Below are 17315 nucleotides of genomic sequence, written 5' to 3'. Positions count from 1 at the left end.
AGACGAGAGAGAGAGGGAGAGAGAGAGAGAGAGAGGGAGAGAGAGAGAGAGAGAGAGAGAGAGAGAGAGAGAGAGAGAGAGAGAGAGGGAGGGAGAGAGAGAGGGAGGGAGGGAGGGGAGAGAGAGAGGGAGGGAGAGAGAGAGAGAGAGAGAGGGAAGGAGAGAGAGGGAGGGAGAGAGAGGGAGAGAGAGAGAGAGAGAGAGAGAGAGGGAGAGAGAGGGAGGGAGAGAGAGAGGGAGGGAGGGAGGGAGGGAGAGAGGGAGAGGAGGGAGAGAGAGAGAGAGGGGAGAGAGAGAGGGAGAGAGAGGGAGGGAGAGGGAGAGAGAGAGAGAGAGAGGGAGAGAGAGAGAGAGGAGAGAGAGAGAGAGAGAGAGAGAGAGAGAGAGAGAGAGAGAGAGAGAGAGAGAGAGACTACTTCCGGATCACCCACGACTTTTTCCGGAGTCGCTGCCTGAGGAAAGCGGAAGTGTCCCGGCCGGAGGCGCCTGACTTTAGAAAAGGAAGCAAAAGAGAAGAAGAGAGTCCGGACTTTCCGGGGGCTCCGGGCTCCCTGCGGCCGTCGGGAGGGCGGGGGGGCCTTGCCCCTCCCCCGCTCTGGGGGTCCGGGGATGGCGACGGCGGGGGCGGCTCAGGAGAAACAGTTCCCCCCGGCGCTGTTGAGTTTCTTCATTTACAATCCTCGCTTCGGCCCCCGGGAAGGAGAGGTAGCTGGGGGGAGGGGAGGTCTGTCTGTCTGTCTGTCTGTCTGTCAGTCTGCGGGGGGGGATGGGAGGACTGGCGGCGCCCTGGAGGGAGGGTCGGGGGGCAGTCCGAGACACCCCGATGGGTGCGCCGAGCCCCCCTCTGCCTGAAAGACCGGGAACTTGGATGGGGAAAATGATTTGATGTCCTTTTGCCCTCCAAGGTGAGCATTTCCCTCGGTTCCTTCAGAATACTCCCCCGAGGTGGCGTTGCTAGGTTGCCAGAGGGATTCGGGACGGTCCGGCCGAGAACCGCTGGCCACAGCTGTGTGGACCTTGCGGACTTGGCCGGGGGCTTTGACAGCTGTTGGCATCCAAACATCGCTCCTCCCCTTTCCCCTCCCCCTCTTCCCTCCTCTTCCTCCTTTTCCCCATCCCCTTGCTCCCTCTTTCCCCAATCACTATCCTGACCTTATAGAACCAGATCTTTTCCCCACAAAATCTTATTTTGTTAACTTCCCAAAGTTTAGGACTTGTAGAGATTCTTTGGATGGACTTTTTTTGTTTTTTTCTGTCCGAGCTCTCTTTCATCATTGTTGGGGGAATTAAGATACACAGGAACTTTATACCTAATGGAGGGTAATTTGACAGCGAGGCTCCCCGCACGGATTTTTAGTTAAAATCCTGGCTTCGAAAAGTTGTTTTTTTCCAAATTTTTATCTGCAGAAGTTTGTTTTGTTTAGGATTAGCTTGGCTCTTCTATGAGTTGCTAATCACAAACTTTTTGAAAGGCCACCAACTTTTAAATGTTTCTGAGATTCGCTACTACCAATTCTTAGGAAAGTAGGTGGTATAAAATTAACATAGGAATATGGACCTGAATTTCGATTTCATTGGTAAAACTGAATCAGGTGGGCACCTTGCTTGCTGCTTAAAAATCTGAAAAAGCCTCCTGAAACTCTCAGAGGTTAAAGTGACTCCTCCAAAGTCACACAGTCTGAAATATAGAATATGTTCGATGTATTTGAACCCAAGTCTTCCTGACTGAAGCCAGTTCTCAATTTACTAAGCCACACAATGTCTTAAAATTGAGATTAAGAAGGCGAAAATTCAACGTTGGTGCTTTTAGGGAAAATCGTTTGTTGTTACTTTCTGCTAAGGCTGAACTCAGAATAGACTAGTGATAGCTAAATTGAAAGAACAATTTTTGAGAGGACTGGGCCTCTGGCTTTGTTTTTAATTTGAAAGAGGAGATGGAAAGTTGGTCTTCAGCTTTACCTTTTTTTTAGAATCAAACCTTTTTTTATATAAACAAGTTCTGTCTTTAATTTTTAGGAAGAAAAGAAGATTCTGTTTTATCATCCAAATGAAGTGGAAAAGAATGAAAAAATTAGAAATGTTGGATTATGTGAGGCTATTGTACAGTTTACAAGGTAATACTTTGTAATTATCATATTGCACAGCTCACTGAAGTCTTAAAGCTGTCTTAGAGAATTTTCCCAAATTTTTTTTTATCCTTTTTAGGACCTTTAGTCCAACAAAACCTGCAAAATCCTTACACACACAGAAGAATAGACAGTTCTTCAATGAACCAGAAGAAAATTTCTGGATGGTCATGGTACTTAATACACAATGTATATCTTTTTCAAATATTTATGGTATATTAAAAATTTGAAACATATCCTATTTAATGCTGATGATTGGTTCTAGGAAAGTATTTCATTCCATGGGAATGATGTTATAAACCAACTGTGAACCAAATAACTTTTTAGGAGAAGTTTACATCGTGGTAGGATGTGGTTGTAATGCATTAATACTGTTCTCATCAAATGACAATTCAATGCAACCAAATTGGGATATGTCTGCAGATAGCATTTATAAAGTAAGATTAAAAGCCAGGCTATTGTGGCATTGGATGATTTTTTTTAGAATCTTTTAAAAATTATAATTATGTAAGGCAATGGGGGTTAAAAGTGACTTGCCCAAGGTCACAGAGCTAGGCAATTATTAAGTGTCTGAGGCTGGATTTGAACTCAGGTCCTCCTGAATCCAGGACTGGTGCTCTCTCCACTGTACCACCTAACTGTCCCTGCACCATAGAATTAACAGTAAGATTGAATTTTACTTTAAAACATCAAGCAAATTTCTCATGAAAAGTATTTGTTTTTGTACCTATTTTGGTAAGCCATTAGGAATTTGAATATGTTTAGCAAGTCAAAAAAAAAAGATTATAGAAATTGAAGTAGAGATAAAACAAGCAACCCATAAATTTTATAATTTAATTTTTATCAATTGATGTAGGTTGTACGAAATCCCATGATTGAGAAACATGGTAAGGATGGAAAACCAATTGTTGAATATCAAGAGGAAGAGTTGTTGGTAATTATAACTTTTTAGTTCTTTTTTAGAATAATTTGTAAAATATTGTTATAAATATATATACTTAGTTTTAAGAATTATTAGGTCACAAATTAAATTCTTGCTATCTTCTCAGTGCATATTGAGATGTTTTCGAATATACTTAATAATAGATTATCTTTATATAGTATCTTAATAAAATACATTACATATGTTTCATTATTTGATTTTCACAGAAACTCGGAAAGATAAGTAGTTTAAGTGGTATGGTAGGGTAGTGTCTAAACATATGACTTCACTGATATATATATATATATATATATCTATGTGAGAAAATTCTCCCTACATATTCAGAGACACTTTCTCTATAATTTATTTTTCTTAGACAGTTGCTTAGAGCACAAGAGAGTAAATGACTTGTCTAGGGTTACCCAATATAGGGATTTGAACCTAGGTCTTTTTGACTCTCTTGCCAGCTTTTTTATCTACTTTATGATAATACTTTTTGCTTTAAATAGTGTTATCCCTGTTTTACAGATGAGGACATGGAGGCTCAAAGAAGTTTTGACTTGATAAAGATAAAATTGTAATTCAATTGAGCTAGTATTCATATCCAAATTCTCTGACTACTCCAGTTTTCCTTAAGATTGATACTTTAAAAAAAATGATTCTGCTTTACTTTCAAATTCTAGGCATAGTTCCTTGTTTGTAGTAGGCACTTGATATTTTTGGAATTGAATACAGAACTTCTTCAGAAGCAACTTTCCTAAGTAAAGTATAATCAAACCATAGAATTTAAAGGGGTCTTAAGAGGTCATTACTTTATGGATTTGAAAGGAAATATCCTTTTCTTTTTTCAAATTTAGCTACTCTGAGACCAAGTTTATAAGAATCTAAATCCTGGACCAAAAGTCAGTAAGAGAGGATATGTTTTTCTTGTGTTACATCTTGAGATTTATTCTGCATTTTTGTGTTTGTTTTTTTTTTAATTGTAGGACAAGGTGTACAGCTCTGTATTACAACAATGCTATAGCATGTACAAGGTAAGTTTAACCATATTTAGATATTGGAGAGAGTTATTAGTAGTGGATCTTGTTAAAATAATAACAGTAGCTAATAGTAGCATTTGTTCAGCACATTAACATTTATCTCTTGATCCTTACAACAATCCTAGGAATTAGGTGCTTTTATTAGCTTCATTTTACAGAAAATTTAACTGGCTTAGAATGGTTAAGTCACTTGCCTAAATCACAGAGCTGGTACATAAGGCAGGACTCAAGTTCAAGTCTAACTAGTTTCAAGTCTAGAATTTCATACACCCAGATACCTTTGCAAGAATAGATTTGGAAGTCAGGGTTCTTTTGTGCGTTCCTATCTAAGAAGAGAGAGAATTTCCATTTCTGAGAATTATCTCTGCAGTGTTTGTTTTTATAGTAACATTAGAACAAGCTTAGTTATGAAGTTATATTGATAGATGTGATTGATAGTTTTCTGCATATATCTAGAAATTTAGAATAGCTTTGTTGATTCAGAGTAAATTTCTAAACTTCAAAAAAAGGCAACTATTACAATCTTTTGGTTAACTTGTTTTGTAATTCAACAGAATGAATCTTAATAAAGACAAATTTGTTATAGAGTTGTGGAAGGTCTTAATATTGGAAAAACTGATATATTTCTATCTTTTAAACTATTAGCTTTTTAATGGTACTTTTATGAAAGCCATGGAAGAAGGAGGTGTCAAAGTTCTAAAAGAAAGATTAGAAAAATTTTTCCATCGGGTAAGTTTTATGACTTTTGTTTACATTTTCTCATTAAAGTGTTGAAGTATAGATATTAATTGAAGACAAAATTACCATAAAACATAAAAATGTAAAACAAATATCCAGATAATCAATTGCAGCAACAGCACGTGATTTGGTAGAACCAGATCAGATAAGAAAATTCTTTGGTATTGTTTTCATTGCTCCTTCAAATACCAAAAAATTGTGCAGATTAGTTGTGGGAATTCACATCTTTGGATATCATCCAGGTCTGATCTAATCCACCTATATTCAAACACAGATAGTCAATCTCTTAACCCATTGAAATTTTCTGTGAAGTTGGTACACTGGTTTCTTTTTTATGTGTCAATTCTCTTTAGTAAACAGGTATATTTGCTTAGTCAGAGTGGGAGCTTAGAACTGAACATTTATGATACTGTAAGAATGATGTACAATTAATAGTTCTGTTTGTGCTAAGTGATGTAAATATCATTATCATCTATATTTTTTTTAGATATATTGACCCTCTGAAAAAAATTCAGTTTGTGGTGGTTTTAAAGTGATTATTCCTTATTTTTCTCCCTAAAACACTTCTTGATATGTTTTAAGGGGTTCCTTTTGTTTTTGTGTATTATACCATGACATACTTCATATAATCCACAATAATGAAGATTAACTCTAGAAATACCCTTAGACTTTGTACTTACCTTCATTTTCTTGATGGTATTCCTCAGACAATCCTCTTTTATCATAGTCTAATTCACAATTTATGATTGTGTCTTTTAACTGTTCAAAGTAGTAGAATATGGACTTCTTAATGATGACCCCATTTTCAAGAACCACTAATTTACAGAATTTGGTACTTTTAAAGAAGACAACTATACATTAAATCATATGAAAGCAAAATGTAAAATATAGATTTGCTCATCCTATGTAAGGTAAGGTATACATTGTGAAGTCTGAAACACTCCACATAGTAACCTAAAATCACTGATTTACTGGGAGATTTAGGGATAAAAACAATGTTTTATGTCATTATTTATGAACCAAGATATGATTCTTAATCATAATGTAGCTCCTTTGCTTTGCTTATAACACTTATTTTGTCTCTAATAGTACCAAAAGTTTCTCCTTAAACAAATATGGAAATAATGACTATTCAAAAAACTTTTTTTTGTTTGGTAATTTTGCTGTTATTAGAGATTTTATTTAATATTAGTAAGCTTTTTTTTACTTTATATTTCCCCACAGTATTTGCAAACCCTGCATTTACAGTCATGTGACCTACTTGACATTTTTGGTGGAATCAGCTTTTTCCCATTGGATAAAATGACTTACTTGAAAATCCAGTCCTTTATTAATAAGATGGAAGAAAGCTTGAATATAGTTAAATACACTGCCTTTCTTTATAATGATCAACTTATCTGGTAGGTATTCTCCAAGTTTTAGAACTTAAAAGAAGTGCAAAAGAATATGTTTTTATTTCCTGCCATTCCTTTTCCTTTTGGTGGGTTGTTTTAGGCCAGGCACATTAAAAAATATTTTTGACACGCTGCTGTTGTTCATTTATTTTGTAACAGTTTTTCTCTCCTTCCTCTGTGATTAATTTGTCTACACTACTTAGATACTAGTTTATTCCCTACAGGATTTCCCTCTCACTCCCATTTTTGTTTGCCTGTCCTATTCCACCTTTCTTGAATTTACTTTAATTTTTAATTTCTCTTTTTAATATCATTTTTTCTTACCCATAAGATCATTGAACTAGAGCTGAAAGGGATCTTGCAGTCATTCTGTTCCGTCCCCCCATTTTACAGTGGAGGAAATTGAGTCCCAGGGAAGTTAAGTAATTTGCCCATAAGTCACACAGGTAAAAGATGTCAAAGACTGGCTTTGAACTCAAGACCTCAGAATTGGAATCAAAGATCATTTTTTGAATCTTCTTTTCTCACTTTTATTCCAACTTTTTAAAGCAAATTGTTTAACAGTTCCTTTGACAAAGAAGTTTTCCTTTATTTTGTCATCCTCATTATTTTTCTCTTTTTGACTATTCTGGATTCTATTCTCCTTTCTTCATGATATTACATATATGCACTCCAGGCTTTAGTCCAGTCCTGAATTATTGTATTTATTAATTATTTCAGCTAAGCCTTACACTTAGAAATATCATTTCACAAAAGAAATTATGTCAGATGAAAAACATGTCATGCAATGGTAGGCAAAACTTTCTCAATTTATGAGGGTCCCCAAGCTATAAAGGCCCCCATGTTGCCCCTATCTTTTCTTACCTCACTCTATTCCCAATACCAGGTTATCTTGTTTCTTATTGTCTACTAAGTACTCTAGGTTCTGACTACTCTTGGCGATTCTTATATTCTCTCTCATCTTAGGTTGCACTTCTGTGGAAGGTATACTACCTTTAGACTTGGTAGAAATGAGCTTACAATTCCTCTCTGACTTTTTCCATCTCTGCATACCACTTTTTTACCCTTCACATAAGAGATACTGATTTACTGAAAAGGGATGTTGGAAAAAAATTAAAAATTTTAAAAAGGGATCATTGGGTTTAATCCATGAGATATCAATTCTGTTCTGCCTTCTGTCTTTCACTTTTTTTTTGTTTTCTGTAAATCTTCAGCCTGTTAAGTCCTTTTGTCTTCATGATTATTTTTTATTGTTTTATCCCCTCAATTCAATTTCTCTTTTTTTAAAAAAAAAGCAATAATTAATAAAGTGAGAAATTTTATTTTAGTAGTCTTTTCTTAATAATTGTTATTCCTTACCTTTCTTATTATTTAGAATTTCTGCAAGTCAAATATTCTAATTCTATGATATTTTTGTTTTATTTTTGAAGCTTTGCTTCATGTTGAAAGTCCATCTTTTTTTTTTTTGGTACTGATTAGGCTCAGCTTTTTGAAATGTTTTTGAATTGTTTTATGATCTCATTTACTTTTTCAAACAGTCTATTTCATTCTTTCTTCCAGAATCTCATGACTGAATAATCATCCTGGATTATTTGAACTGGTTTTCTTATACATTTGAAGGTTTTTCTTTTGGTTGCTTGCAAAAATTTTTTTGTTATTGAGTTTATGAAATTTAGCCTTACTTAAGTTCCTTAAAAATACATTTGATTTTTTTTTCTGATGATATGTGGATTTGATTCATCAGTGCTTTATTCTTTACTCAAGTGTGCTACACAGCTTTCTTGTATTATTTTCTGCAATATGGTATTCAGATTTTTAAATTTGTCCCATTCTTCTCTGTTATTCCATATGTATTTTGTCTTCAGGGTCAGTTTCTTGGAATTTGCATTTTATAGGTAATACTTTTTGCTTTTTTTTCTGCCCCAGATTTTTCTACTTTAGTATTTTTATGTTCCAAATCTGTCATTTTTTCCCCTTTCAGAACCTCTGCTTCTTTGGAGAAAATACCTTTTAAATTTTATATTCTATTTTTATTACTTTAATTATGTTTCAAATTTTGATTTCTGATTTAATCTAAATTCCTAATATCTTCTTTTAACAGTTTGCTTCTTTTTTGAATATATATGATCTTGTTCATCATATAACCCAGAAAAGAAAATCTTTAAAAAAAAAAAAATCCAGTCAGTGATCCTGGATTCATAAATTATGGGTTAATCAGTTTGGAGACTCTAGGTGGCATATGTATTATCAAAAAAGAAAAAAGATAATGGATTCATTTTCTGTAAACCAAGAAAAACCAAAGAGTAATTGTTAAATCAAAAAATTAGAATTAAAACCATCTCTTAAAAAAATTTAAGAAAGTTTTTCTCATCAGTTAAGTTTTAGAAATGCAATTTTTATTTTTCATTTCTCAAAAATTCTTTTAAAAAAAGGATTGTAATATAGTCAAAATTGAACTGGCCTGAGATTGATTTTAGTTTTGAACCTGCCATAACTATTGTTGACCTCACAAATCTTTTCTTTTGCAAGGCAATGGGGTTAAGTGGCTTGCCCAAGCCCATACAGCTAGATAATTATTAAGTGTCTGAGGCCTAGTTTGAACTCAGGTACTCCTGACTCTAGGGCTGGTACTCTATCCACTGCGCCACCTAGCTGCCCCCTGACCTCACAAATCTTTAACTTTTTTAAGATTGAGTTTCTTTATCTTTAAGACTTTAGTGCAAAAAAAAAATTAAGGCATTATAGGCTAACTGTTCTTTGTAAAGGTTCCTTTTAGTTCTAATTTTTCTGATTCTATAAGAGGTATAGTGTGAAAAATGACTTAGATTTGAAATCAGTAAGACTTAGGTTCAGATCTCACTTCTGGTGCTAATTGTCTGATTTGGGGGGCATGTTAACCTTCCTGAACCTCAGTTTTATCATCTTTAAAAGGGATGATGATCCTTGCACTGTATCTCTCTAAGGGTTGTTGTGAAATAAAGAACTCTTGTAAAGCTTAAGTGCTTTATAAATGAATTTTTATCGTTCAAAAAACATTACTTTTTATAAACATTACTTTTATATCTGAAAAATCCACGAAAACTTTAAAAATATCTAAGAAGGCTAAAGATCCTCTAAGCTAGTAAATCTTCTGCACTGTATTTAAACTGTTCATAATTTAAATCTCTTAAGTCATTCTCTGTTTTACTAGGTTAATATAATGACTTCATTAAAGGAAAGAATGCCCCAATATGAGCTACCAGTTCTTGTACTATAAAAGAATTACTGGAAAACTGACAAAAATAAGCTTAGATTAGCTTTTTATTCTCTTTGCTACTGAATGCTCCTCAATTTGAATATAAAATTTTATATCATGTTCTACATATTTGCACATATATAATCTATACCAAATTGCTTACCATCTTAGGGAGGAGAGAGAATATGAATTTCAGGATTTTGTAAGCAAACATTACAACAAGATTATATCTTTAATAGAACAAAGATTTATGATTGGAATTCTTTCAATTGACAACTCTTCTTTAGCTGCATTTGAATTAGGGGTGGGTTTTTTTTTAAAAACTCAGTTGCTTTTTTTAATCAGTTAATCAAGTAGTATCAAGATTTTCCTGTACCACATAAAAAAGATAGGAGGAAATCAGTACAACATTTACTTAAAATTTCACACAATATTATATAAAAAAACAATTTATTCCATATTCTTCCTGATATTCAAATAGGCCACATTTAACTCTAATATTCATGTAAATTTTTAAGCCAGTGAAAGACTTTTTGTTATATGTGTGACCAAAAATGAACTAGATCTTATTGCATATGAACCATTGATATGAAGTAAAATTATTTTAACCTTCTACTGTAGGGTTTGAATTCTTATTTATTTTTTGTTACTGTTTTTCTTTAATTGGCCTAATGCTTGTTTTTTTAAGGTTGTTTTTTTTTTTTGCAAGGCAAATGGGATTAAGTGGCTTGCCCAAGGCCACACAGCTAGGTAATTATTAAGTGTCTGAGACCTGATTTGAACCCAGGTACTCCTGACTCCAGGGCCGGTGCTTTATCCACTGCTCCACCTAGCCGCCCCTAATGCTTGTTTTTGAAGATATTTTCTAAAGAGAGAATCCTTTAAAAAAAAATTTTTTTAACACATTGAGTAATTTGCAAGTTTCACAAAATCTCATACTGCCTTTTTTTTGTTCAAATAAACAGTGTTGAAAATTTTAAGACCTTAACAACCATTTCTTGATTAGTGTTCTGTTGTTTGGTTTAAATAGAGAATTTCCTAGAGTTCTAGCTCTACTACTAGTCCTATTAATTAATCTTTATTTTTTATACCTGTATGAGGAAAGAATATCCTGTGTTTTCATCTTTTTTTTCATCTTAATTAAAGCAAGATAGCTACTTTCCAACTACTTGGATTAAAGATGCAATCTGTCTTTATATTTGTAGGTTGTTGCCAAAGCTAGTGTGACTGTGGAAGCAGTATTAAAGGCTTTTTCTTAGCATTGCACTTTTCATCTTGATTCTCTACTCTTATTGCTTGAAAATTCTTTTGACTTTTGAATGTGTCCAATTTCACTTCTAGAAACCAAGAAGTGTTAATATATAATTTCCCTTCCCCTGGGAGCTCTAATTTGACTTCATTACTAACTCCTTTTATAAGTGAAATGTCTGTCTTTTATTACCCTTTTATTACAACTAATGAAGTCCTCTGGAATATCCTACATGCAGTATAGTCACATCATCAAACATTTATTAAAATCCTGCTCTTTTCCAGGAATAAGATTAAGTTGAACTTTTTTTGAACTTTCCTTTATTTAAATTATGTGTTGAAAGAATAATTCAGTTATCTTTAATAAGGTAGTGTAAAGAATTAATTTGAAAAATTCAATTTGCTCTTTTTTTCTTTGGAGATCTTGTGAATTTTCAGTTTTTAGGAGAATTATACATGAGGGGTGACAGAAAAATGGATGAACTCTTTTGTGATTGATAAGGCAGCAAGATAAATAGATGTTTTCAAAGTTAACTTAAGTTGTTTTCTCCAATAATTTCAGGAGTGGATTAGAGCAAGATGACATGAGAATTTTATACAAATACCTCACTACTTCCCTATTTCCAAGACACATCGAACCTGAGGTATGGGTACCAAAACATATTGTGCATTTTGGAGTCATTAGACCATTTATTTTCTTATACTATTTGTTATTTAATAATTTAGTAATCTGAGATGGTTATTATGTATTCTAAACCCCTGGCAAAAATAATTGTCAGAAAGATATGGTGATAATGGTATTTTATGAAACTGACAATGCTTTGGTTCTGATGCTAAATGTGAATGTTATAGTTCTTTAATGACTATTAAAGATTACTGGCATTTTCTCCCAAGTAGAGGATAATTCCATAATATCCCTTCCTTAAATGCTGATTCTTTCTGTCTTATGAATGATTGAGAATTTAATGGTTTTGTGAACATGCTGTACTTTGTTTAAAATCCACATATGCAGGCATGAACATTCAGATAGCACAGTGTTTATGCCATAAAAATGACATTCTAAATGTTAAAAATAAAAGCAAAGAAATACTCTAAAGTCTTAGAGGAATTAAAGCCTGATTTAGGTAAGACAGTAAAAACTATTTTGGATTGTAAGCTTCTGTAGTCTCTAGAATGCCTGTATTTTAGCTTAGTCTTTTGTTCATAAGGCCATGAACTTAAAAAGTGGGTTCATGTCAACATGAGGAAGAAATAAACATAGAGGAGTTGTAGCACTACACTTGAATAATTTCCAAGCATTTCACTTTTTACTCCTTTATATACCCATAAAAATAGATCCTTAAGGAATATGTTAATACAGTCCTCATCCTATAAAAACAATTTAGAAGACATTCCATTTGGTAATGAGTCCATTACCTTATGTGAGAAACCTGTTTGTGATCTCCAGTGCCATGACATTGTTTTTGCAGTAGAGAATGGGAAATTAAGTTCATTAAGAAGTAGCATAGCACAGTGAAAAATGCCATGTTGATTTGGAGTCATAGGTCTTGAATTCAAGTCCTGATTCTGCTAGTTTTATTTCCTATATGATATTGATCAAATTCCTAGACATCTCTAGGCCTAATTTTCCCATCTGTAAAAAAAAAAAGTATTGGAATAGATCACTTCTAGAATAGAACTCTTCATAGTCTTATTGGATGGAAGACTTAGAGCTGAAAGGGACCCCAGAGACCATCAAGTTCAATTTCTTCATGACTTGTGCCCGAAATTGTGCACATATTGACAGAAGCAGAATTTGTTTTCAGGATTAGGATTTGACTATAAATCTAATGTTCTTTCTAACTCATACTGCTTCTGTGAATCTATGATCTTAAGACTTTAATTACTGTTTTTTTGTTTGTAAATTAATAAATTAGAATGATAATTATAGGATAGAATGAAGTTCAATTTAGGAAAGGTTTTAAGTGCTTATTATGTTTTGTAAAACACTATGATAGGCCCTAGACCTACAATGAAAAAGCCCAGTCCTGAAAGAGTTTATTCTATCCTTGGAGATGCCACATATATAACAGAAGTAAACTTAAGTTAATTTGAGCAAAGAAAAAATATTAATAATCTGAGAAAGTGATGAGGGAAGGCTAAAGAATGTGACCTCATGTGCAAAGCCTTGAAAAATCTTAGATTTAGAGCTGGAAGGATCTCAGAAACTTTCCATAATTTCCTCATTTTATAATAAGGAAGAGAGGCCCAGAGTGCTGCCCTGATCATCCAGATTGTAAATTGGGATTTGAAAGGGAAGGTAGAGGGTATCAGAGGCATAGGAACTGAGGAAGAGGGAGAATTTGCACAATAGCCAGATTCTAACTTTTTGGAATATAGTTATTTTATTGTGATCAAGATAAAAATAATGCCTATTGTCTTAAAGTATGCCTTTTCTAGAGAGCTATAAATTGAAACAAACGAGCACATGTAAATGATCTTTTTTTCATAGCTTTGAAAGCGGGATAAAGCTCATTTGTAAGTCATCTCCCAACTTTTGACTTGTTTATAGTTGGCAGGAAGGGATTCACCAATTCGAGCAGAAATGCCAGGAAATCTTCAACATTATGGAAGGTAATTTAGCCTCTGATATACTCTTTGAGTTTATTAGCTCTTAGATGTGTTTAAAGATAAAATCATGAGCAAAATCAAAATAAATTCTTTTTGTATTATATGATTTCTTGATATGAGGATATTATATAGTTTAGAGGTATTCTATTTGTTTCTAAGTCAATAAAAGGGTTGTTTTCTGATTGGGAGAAGATAACATACTTTTAGATATGAGATTTTATCTGATCAAAAGTATATTATCTTACTCATATTGATAAAGTTATAAATACTTTCCTTTAGTATGTCAGGTTGGTTTTTAGAACCTAGTTGAAGTATGTTTATGACAAAAGTAGAATACTTATGGTTTTCATATGATATTAGTCCCAGAAGAAATGTCATAGTTTCCATTTAAAGAACAAAAAGCCCAAAACTTAACACCACAATTCTACTGGTTTGACAGTTTTAGTATTGCCCAATAGATTATCTTCGCTTTCAAAAATGTTATACATTTGTGTAAGAGGAAATATATTTTGCTGCAAAACTATAACTTGTCAATGAATGTGAGTCCATTTTTGTGCTTGTTTTTAAGATTTCTTACTGGGCCCTTGAACCTCAATGATCCAGAAGCAAAGTGCAGATTTCCCAAAATTTTTGTAAATACTGATGACACTTATGAAGAACTTCATTTAATTGTTTATAAGGTAATGTCATCTTTTCTCTCTCACTATTATTATTAATCATCCCTGAATATTGATATATTTATGAGCGCATACTCAAATATCATGTACATTTCTGTGCCAGGCTGCTCATTGAAATGAGTGTGTGTCTGTGTGTCCATGCATGTGTATTTTTCTTTGAAGTTGTAGTTAGTTTTTATATATGTCATATTTGGCCATTGGACCCAGATGGCTGTGGAGAAGAAAGTGAGGCTGGTGACTTAGCTCCTCACTGAAATCCAATTCATGTGTATGTCATGGCATCACCTCCCTGATGTCATGGTCTTCTTTGAGAATGAAGAACAAAACAACAACAATTATATATGTCTTTGAACAGTTTTGTATTGTCATTAATGAAGCAGCAATTGTTTGGGCTTGTCATTTAGTGTTCTGTCATATATGTTCATAGGAAAAGATGTTGAAGGCAAAGGGGTCAAAGAATGATTACAGACTGCTTTTCAGATACTGCTTCATTCTGGTGGCTTTCCAGACTTGAACAGTATTAACTTGCCTCCTGTTTGGTTTAATAAGGGATAGTGATGTATAAGTCAATCATATGAAAACTCTCCCACTGCCTTCATCAATAATGAACACACTTATATGTACCTTGAGTAGAATTTTATTACTTATACATAGAAAAACATAGTGCTAGAATATATTTTATTACTTTAAAGAAGTTTTTACTAATTCCTTTGAGTTTAATTTTTAATTTTGTACATTTTATTAGGTTTTAAATTTCAAGATTATATTTAAAATATGAAACTACTAGCTGTATGTGCCAGCATATAGTACAGCTTAGAAAAATAAATACCTGTGCAATAGTTAAAGATGTAAAAAATGTAATTGTGAGTTTGACATTTTGAATTAGAAGTCTAAAACTGAGAATACGGAATATTTATATAAAAATAATCAGTAGAATTTTCCTAGAAATGACCTAGAATAAATTGTTTGTACTTATGTACTCAGCAAAACAACCACCACGATAACTGCAGCAATAACTTGTGTTTATGTAAAGAATCTCAAAAAATATAGTTTGATTTTAAGCTTTATTAGGAGCTTTCAACTGTACTATGACTTTTGGGGTGCCTTGTACTAAACGTTTTGCATATATCACCTCATTGGACTCTCAAAATCATGCAAGGTCAGTATTCACATTCTATAAATACAGAAACTAAGGTAAATGACTTGCCCAGGTTCCTGCAGGTAGTAAGTACCTTTGGAAAAATACGAACTCAAATCTTCCAGCACTGAATAGTGCTGGAAGAAATTACATAAAGAAAAGGGGTAGTTAGTGAAGACTGCATAGAAGAATAAAATGCTACTTTTGAACCAGCAAGATGAATTTGAATCCTACCTTGACATTGACTAAGTCATTTGAAATCTAAATTTCAATTTCTTCATCTATAATATGGATATGATAAGAACACTACTTCAGAGGGTTGTTGTAGGGTTTAAATTAGGTAATATGAAGTACTTTGTGAACCTTAAAGCTTTATATAAATATTAGCTGTAATTTTCTTTTAAGCCTGATTTTCATTTTTAATATCTCCTTTCAAATGACTGAAGGGCTTTCAAGTAGAAGATAGATTAGATATAAACATTAGATGTAATGTTCTTTTAAGCCTGATTTTAATAGCTCTTTTCAAGTGCCTGAAGGGCTTTCTTTTGTCTCTTTTTTGTCTTTTTTTATTTTTTAATTTAATATTTATTCTCATTTTGTACAATTTTTTTATACATTAATAAAATATTCTTGTTTAAGAGTAAACAAAATACCCCCAAAAATATATGGACTCACTTGAGCAATAAAGTAAAGTCAAGGGGAGAGAAAAAAATTAAAATTAAAAAAAATAATAGTAATAATTGTAGTTATGGCCAGGTGGCGCAGTGGATGGAGCACCAGCCCTGGAGCCAGGAGCACCCAAGCCCATATCAAGCCCCATACACCCAACAATCACCCAGCTGTGTGACATGCAAGCCACCCCAACCCCACTGCCCTGCATAAACCAAAAAAAAGAAAAAAAAAGACCTAAAAATAAAATGGTAATAATAGTAGGGGAGCCTGGGTGGTGGACAGAGCACTGGCCCGTGAGCCAGGAGCACCCGGGTCCGAATCTGGCCTCAGACACCCAATGATCACCATGCTATGCGGCCCCAGGTAGGCCACCCAGCCCCATTTGCCCTGCACCCCTCCCCAAAATAATAATAATAAAAAATGTGCTTCAGTCTGTGTTCAGACACCACCAACTCTGTCATGGGTGGATCACATTCTTTATGATAAATCCATCACAAAAGTTACTTCCATATTTTTCCACCATTGCCATTACTGATCACAACCCCCTCCTTTCATATTTCTCCACTACCATTACTATATTTTCTCTCTCCTTTCACTCTGACTCTGCTGTAGGGTAGCTGAGTGGCGCAGCAGACAGATCCCTGGCCCTAGGGCCAAGAGGTCTCAAGCCCCCATACCACCCCTTAGGCCCAGAATCCACCTGGCCCCATGGTCCTGGACAGGCCTTCCAATCCCAGAGAATGTGTTATGTCTGACCACTCTCCCCCCATGGTCCATCCTCCCATCATTCACATCCCCACCCCTTCCCCCTGTCCCCCCCCCCTTACTCTAGATGCCTATATCCCATTGAGTATATATGTTCTTTCCTCTCCTAGCCACCTCTGATGAGAGCAAAGATTCCCTCATTCCCCCTTACCTTCACCCCTTCCATATCATTGCAATAACTCATTGTAATAAAGAAAAATCTTATTATATGAAATATCTTGGCCTATTCCCCCTCTCCTTTTTCTTTCTCCTATTACATTTCCCTTTTTTCTGTTGACTCCATTTTTACACCATATTTTATCTTCAAATTCAGCTTTCTCCTGTGCTTCAACTATAAAAGCTCCTTCTACCTGCTCTGTTAATTGAGAAGGTTCATATGAGTATTATCAGTGTCATTTTTCTATGCAGGAATACATGCAGTTCATCCTCATTAAGTCCCTCATATTTTCCCCTTCTCCTCCAATCTCTATGCTTCACCTGAGTCCTGTATTTGAAGATCAAACCTTCTGTTCAGCTCTGGCCATTCCAACAGGAACATTTGAAATTCCCCTGGTTCTTTGAAAGTCCATCTTTTTCCCTGGAAGAGGACATTCAGCCTTGCTGGGTAGTTGATTCTTGAGTTGCATTCTAAGCTCTTTTGCCTTCTGGTATATTATATTCCAAGCCCTACGAGCTTTTAATGTAGTTGCTGCTAAGTCCTGTGTGATCCTGACTGCAGCTCCACGATATTTGAATTGTGTCCTTCTGGCT

At 34.3% G+C, this 17315-nt stretch overlaps 1 protein-coding gene across 2 annotated transcripts in view; it reads left to right on the top strand.

Annotated features, from left to right (window-relative positions):
* The first annotated feature begins 471 nt into the window (after positions 1–471).
* CCZ1 (CCZ1 homolog, vacuolar protein trafficking and biogenesis associated) overlaps positions 472–17315 on the top strand; it is a 33498-nt gene continuing 16654 nt past the window's right edge. Inside the window, exons 1-10 of one of the 2 annotated variants that reach the window (XM_074207638.1) lie at positions 472–705; positions 2017–2114; positions 2206–2299; positions 2983–3060; positions 4035–4082; positions 4734–4817; positions 6051–6226; positions 11266–11347; positions 13255–13316; positions 13882–13993. In XM_074207638.1, coding sequence (XP_074063739.1) covers positions 610–705; positions 2017–2114; positions 2206–2299; positions 2983–3060; positions 4035–4082; positions 4734–4817; positions 6051–6226; positions 11266–11347; positions 13255–13316; positions 13882–13993 — 930 coding nt within the window. In that variant the 5' untranslated portion in view covers positions 472–609. Of the gene's footprint in view, positions 706–2016; positions 2115–2205; positions 2316–2982; positions 3061–4034; positions 4083–4733; positions 4818–6050; positions 6227–11265; positions 11348–13254; positions 13317–13881; positions 13994–17315 lie in introns of those variants that run through there. The other variant, XM_074207639.1, reaches the window with a different exon arrangement.

Source organism: Macrotis lagotis, chromosome X, assembly GCF_037893015.1.
Source record: "Macrotis lagotis isolate mMagLag1 chromosome X, bilby.v1.9.chrom.fasta, whole genome shotgun sequence".
In the NCBI taxonomy this organism is placed as follows: Eukaryota; Metazoa; Chordata; class Mammalia; order Peramelemorphia; family Peramelidae; genus Macrotis; species Macrotis lagotis.
This window is presented reverse-complemented; position numbering and strand designations above follow the sequence as displayed.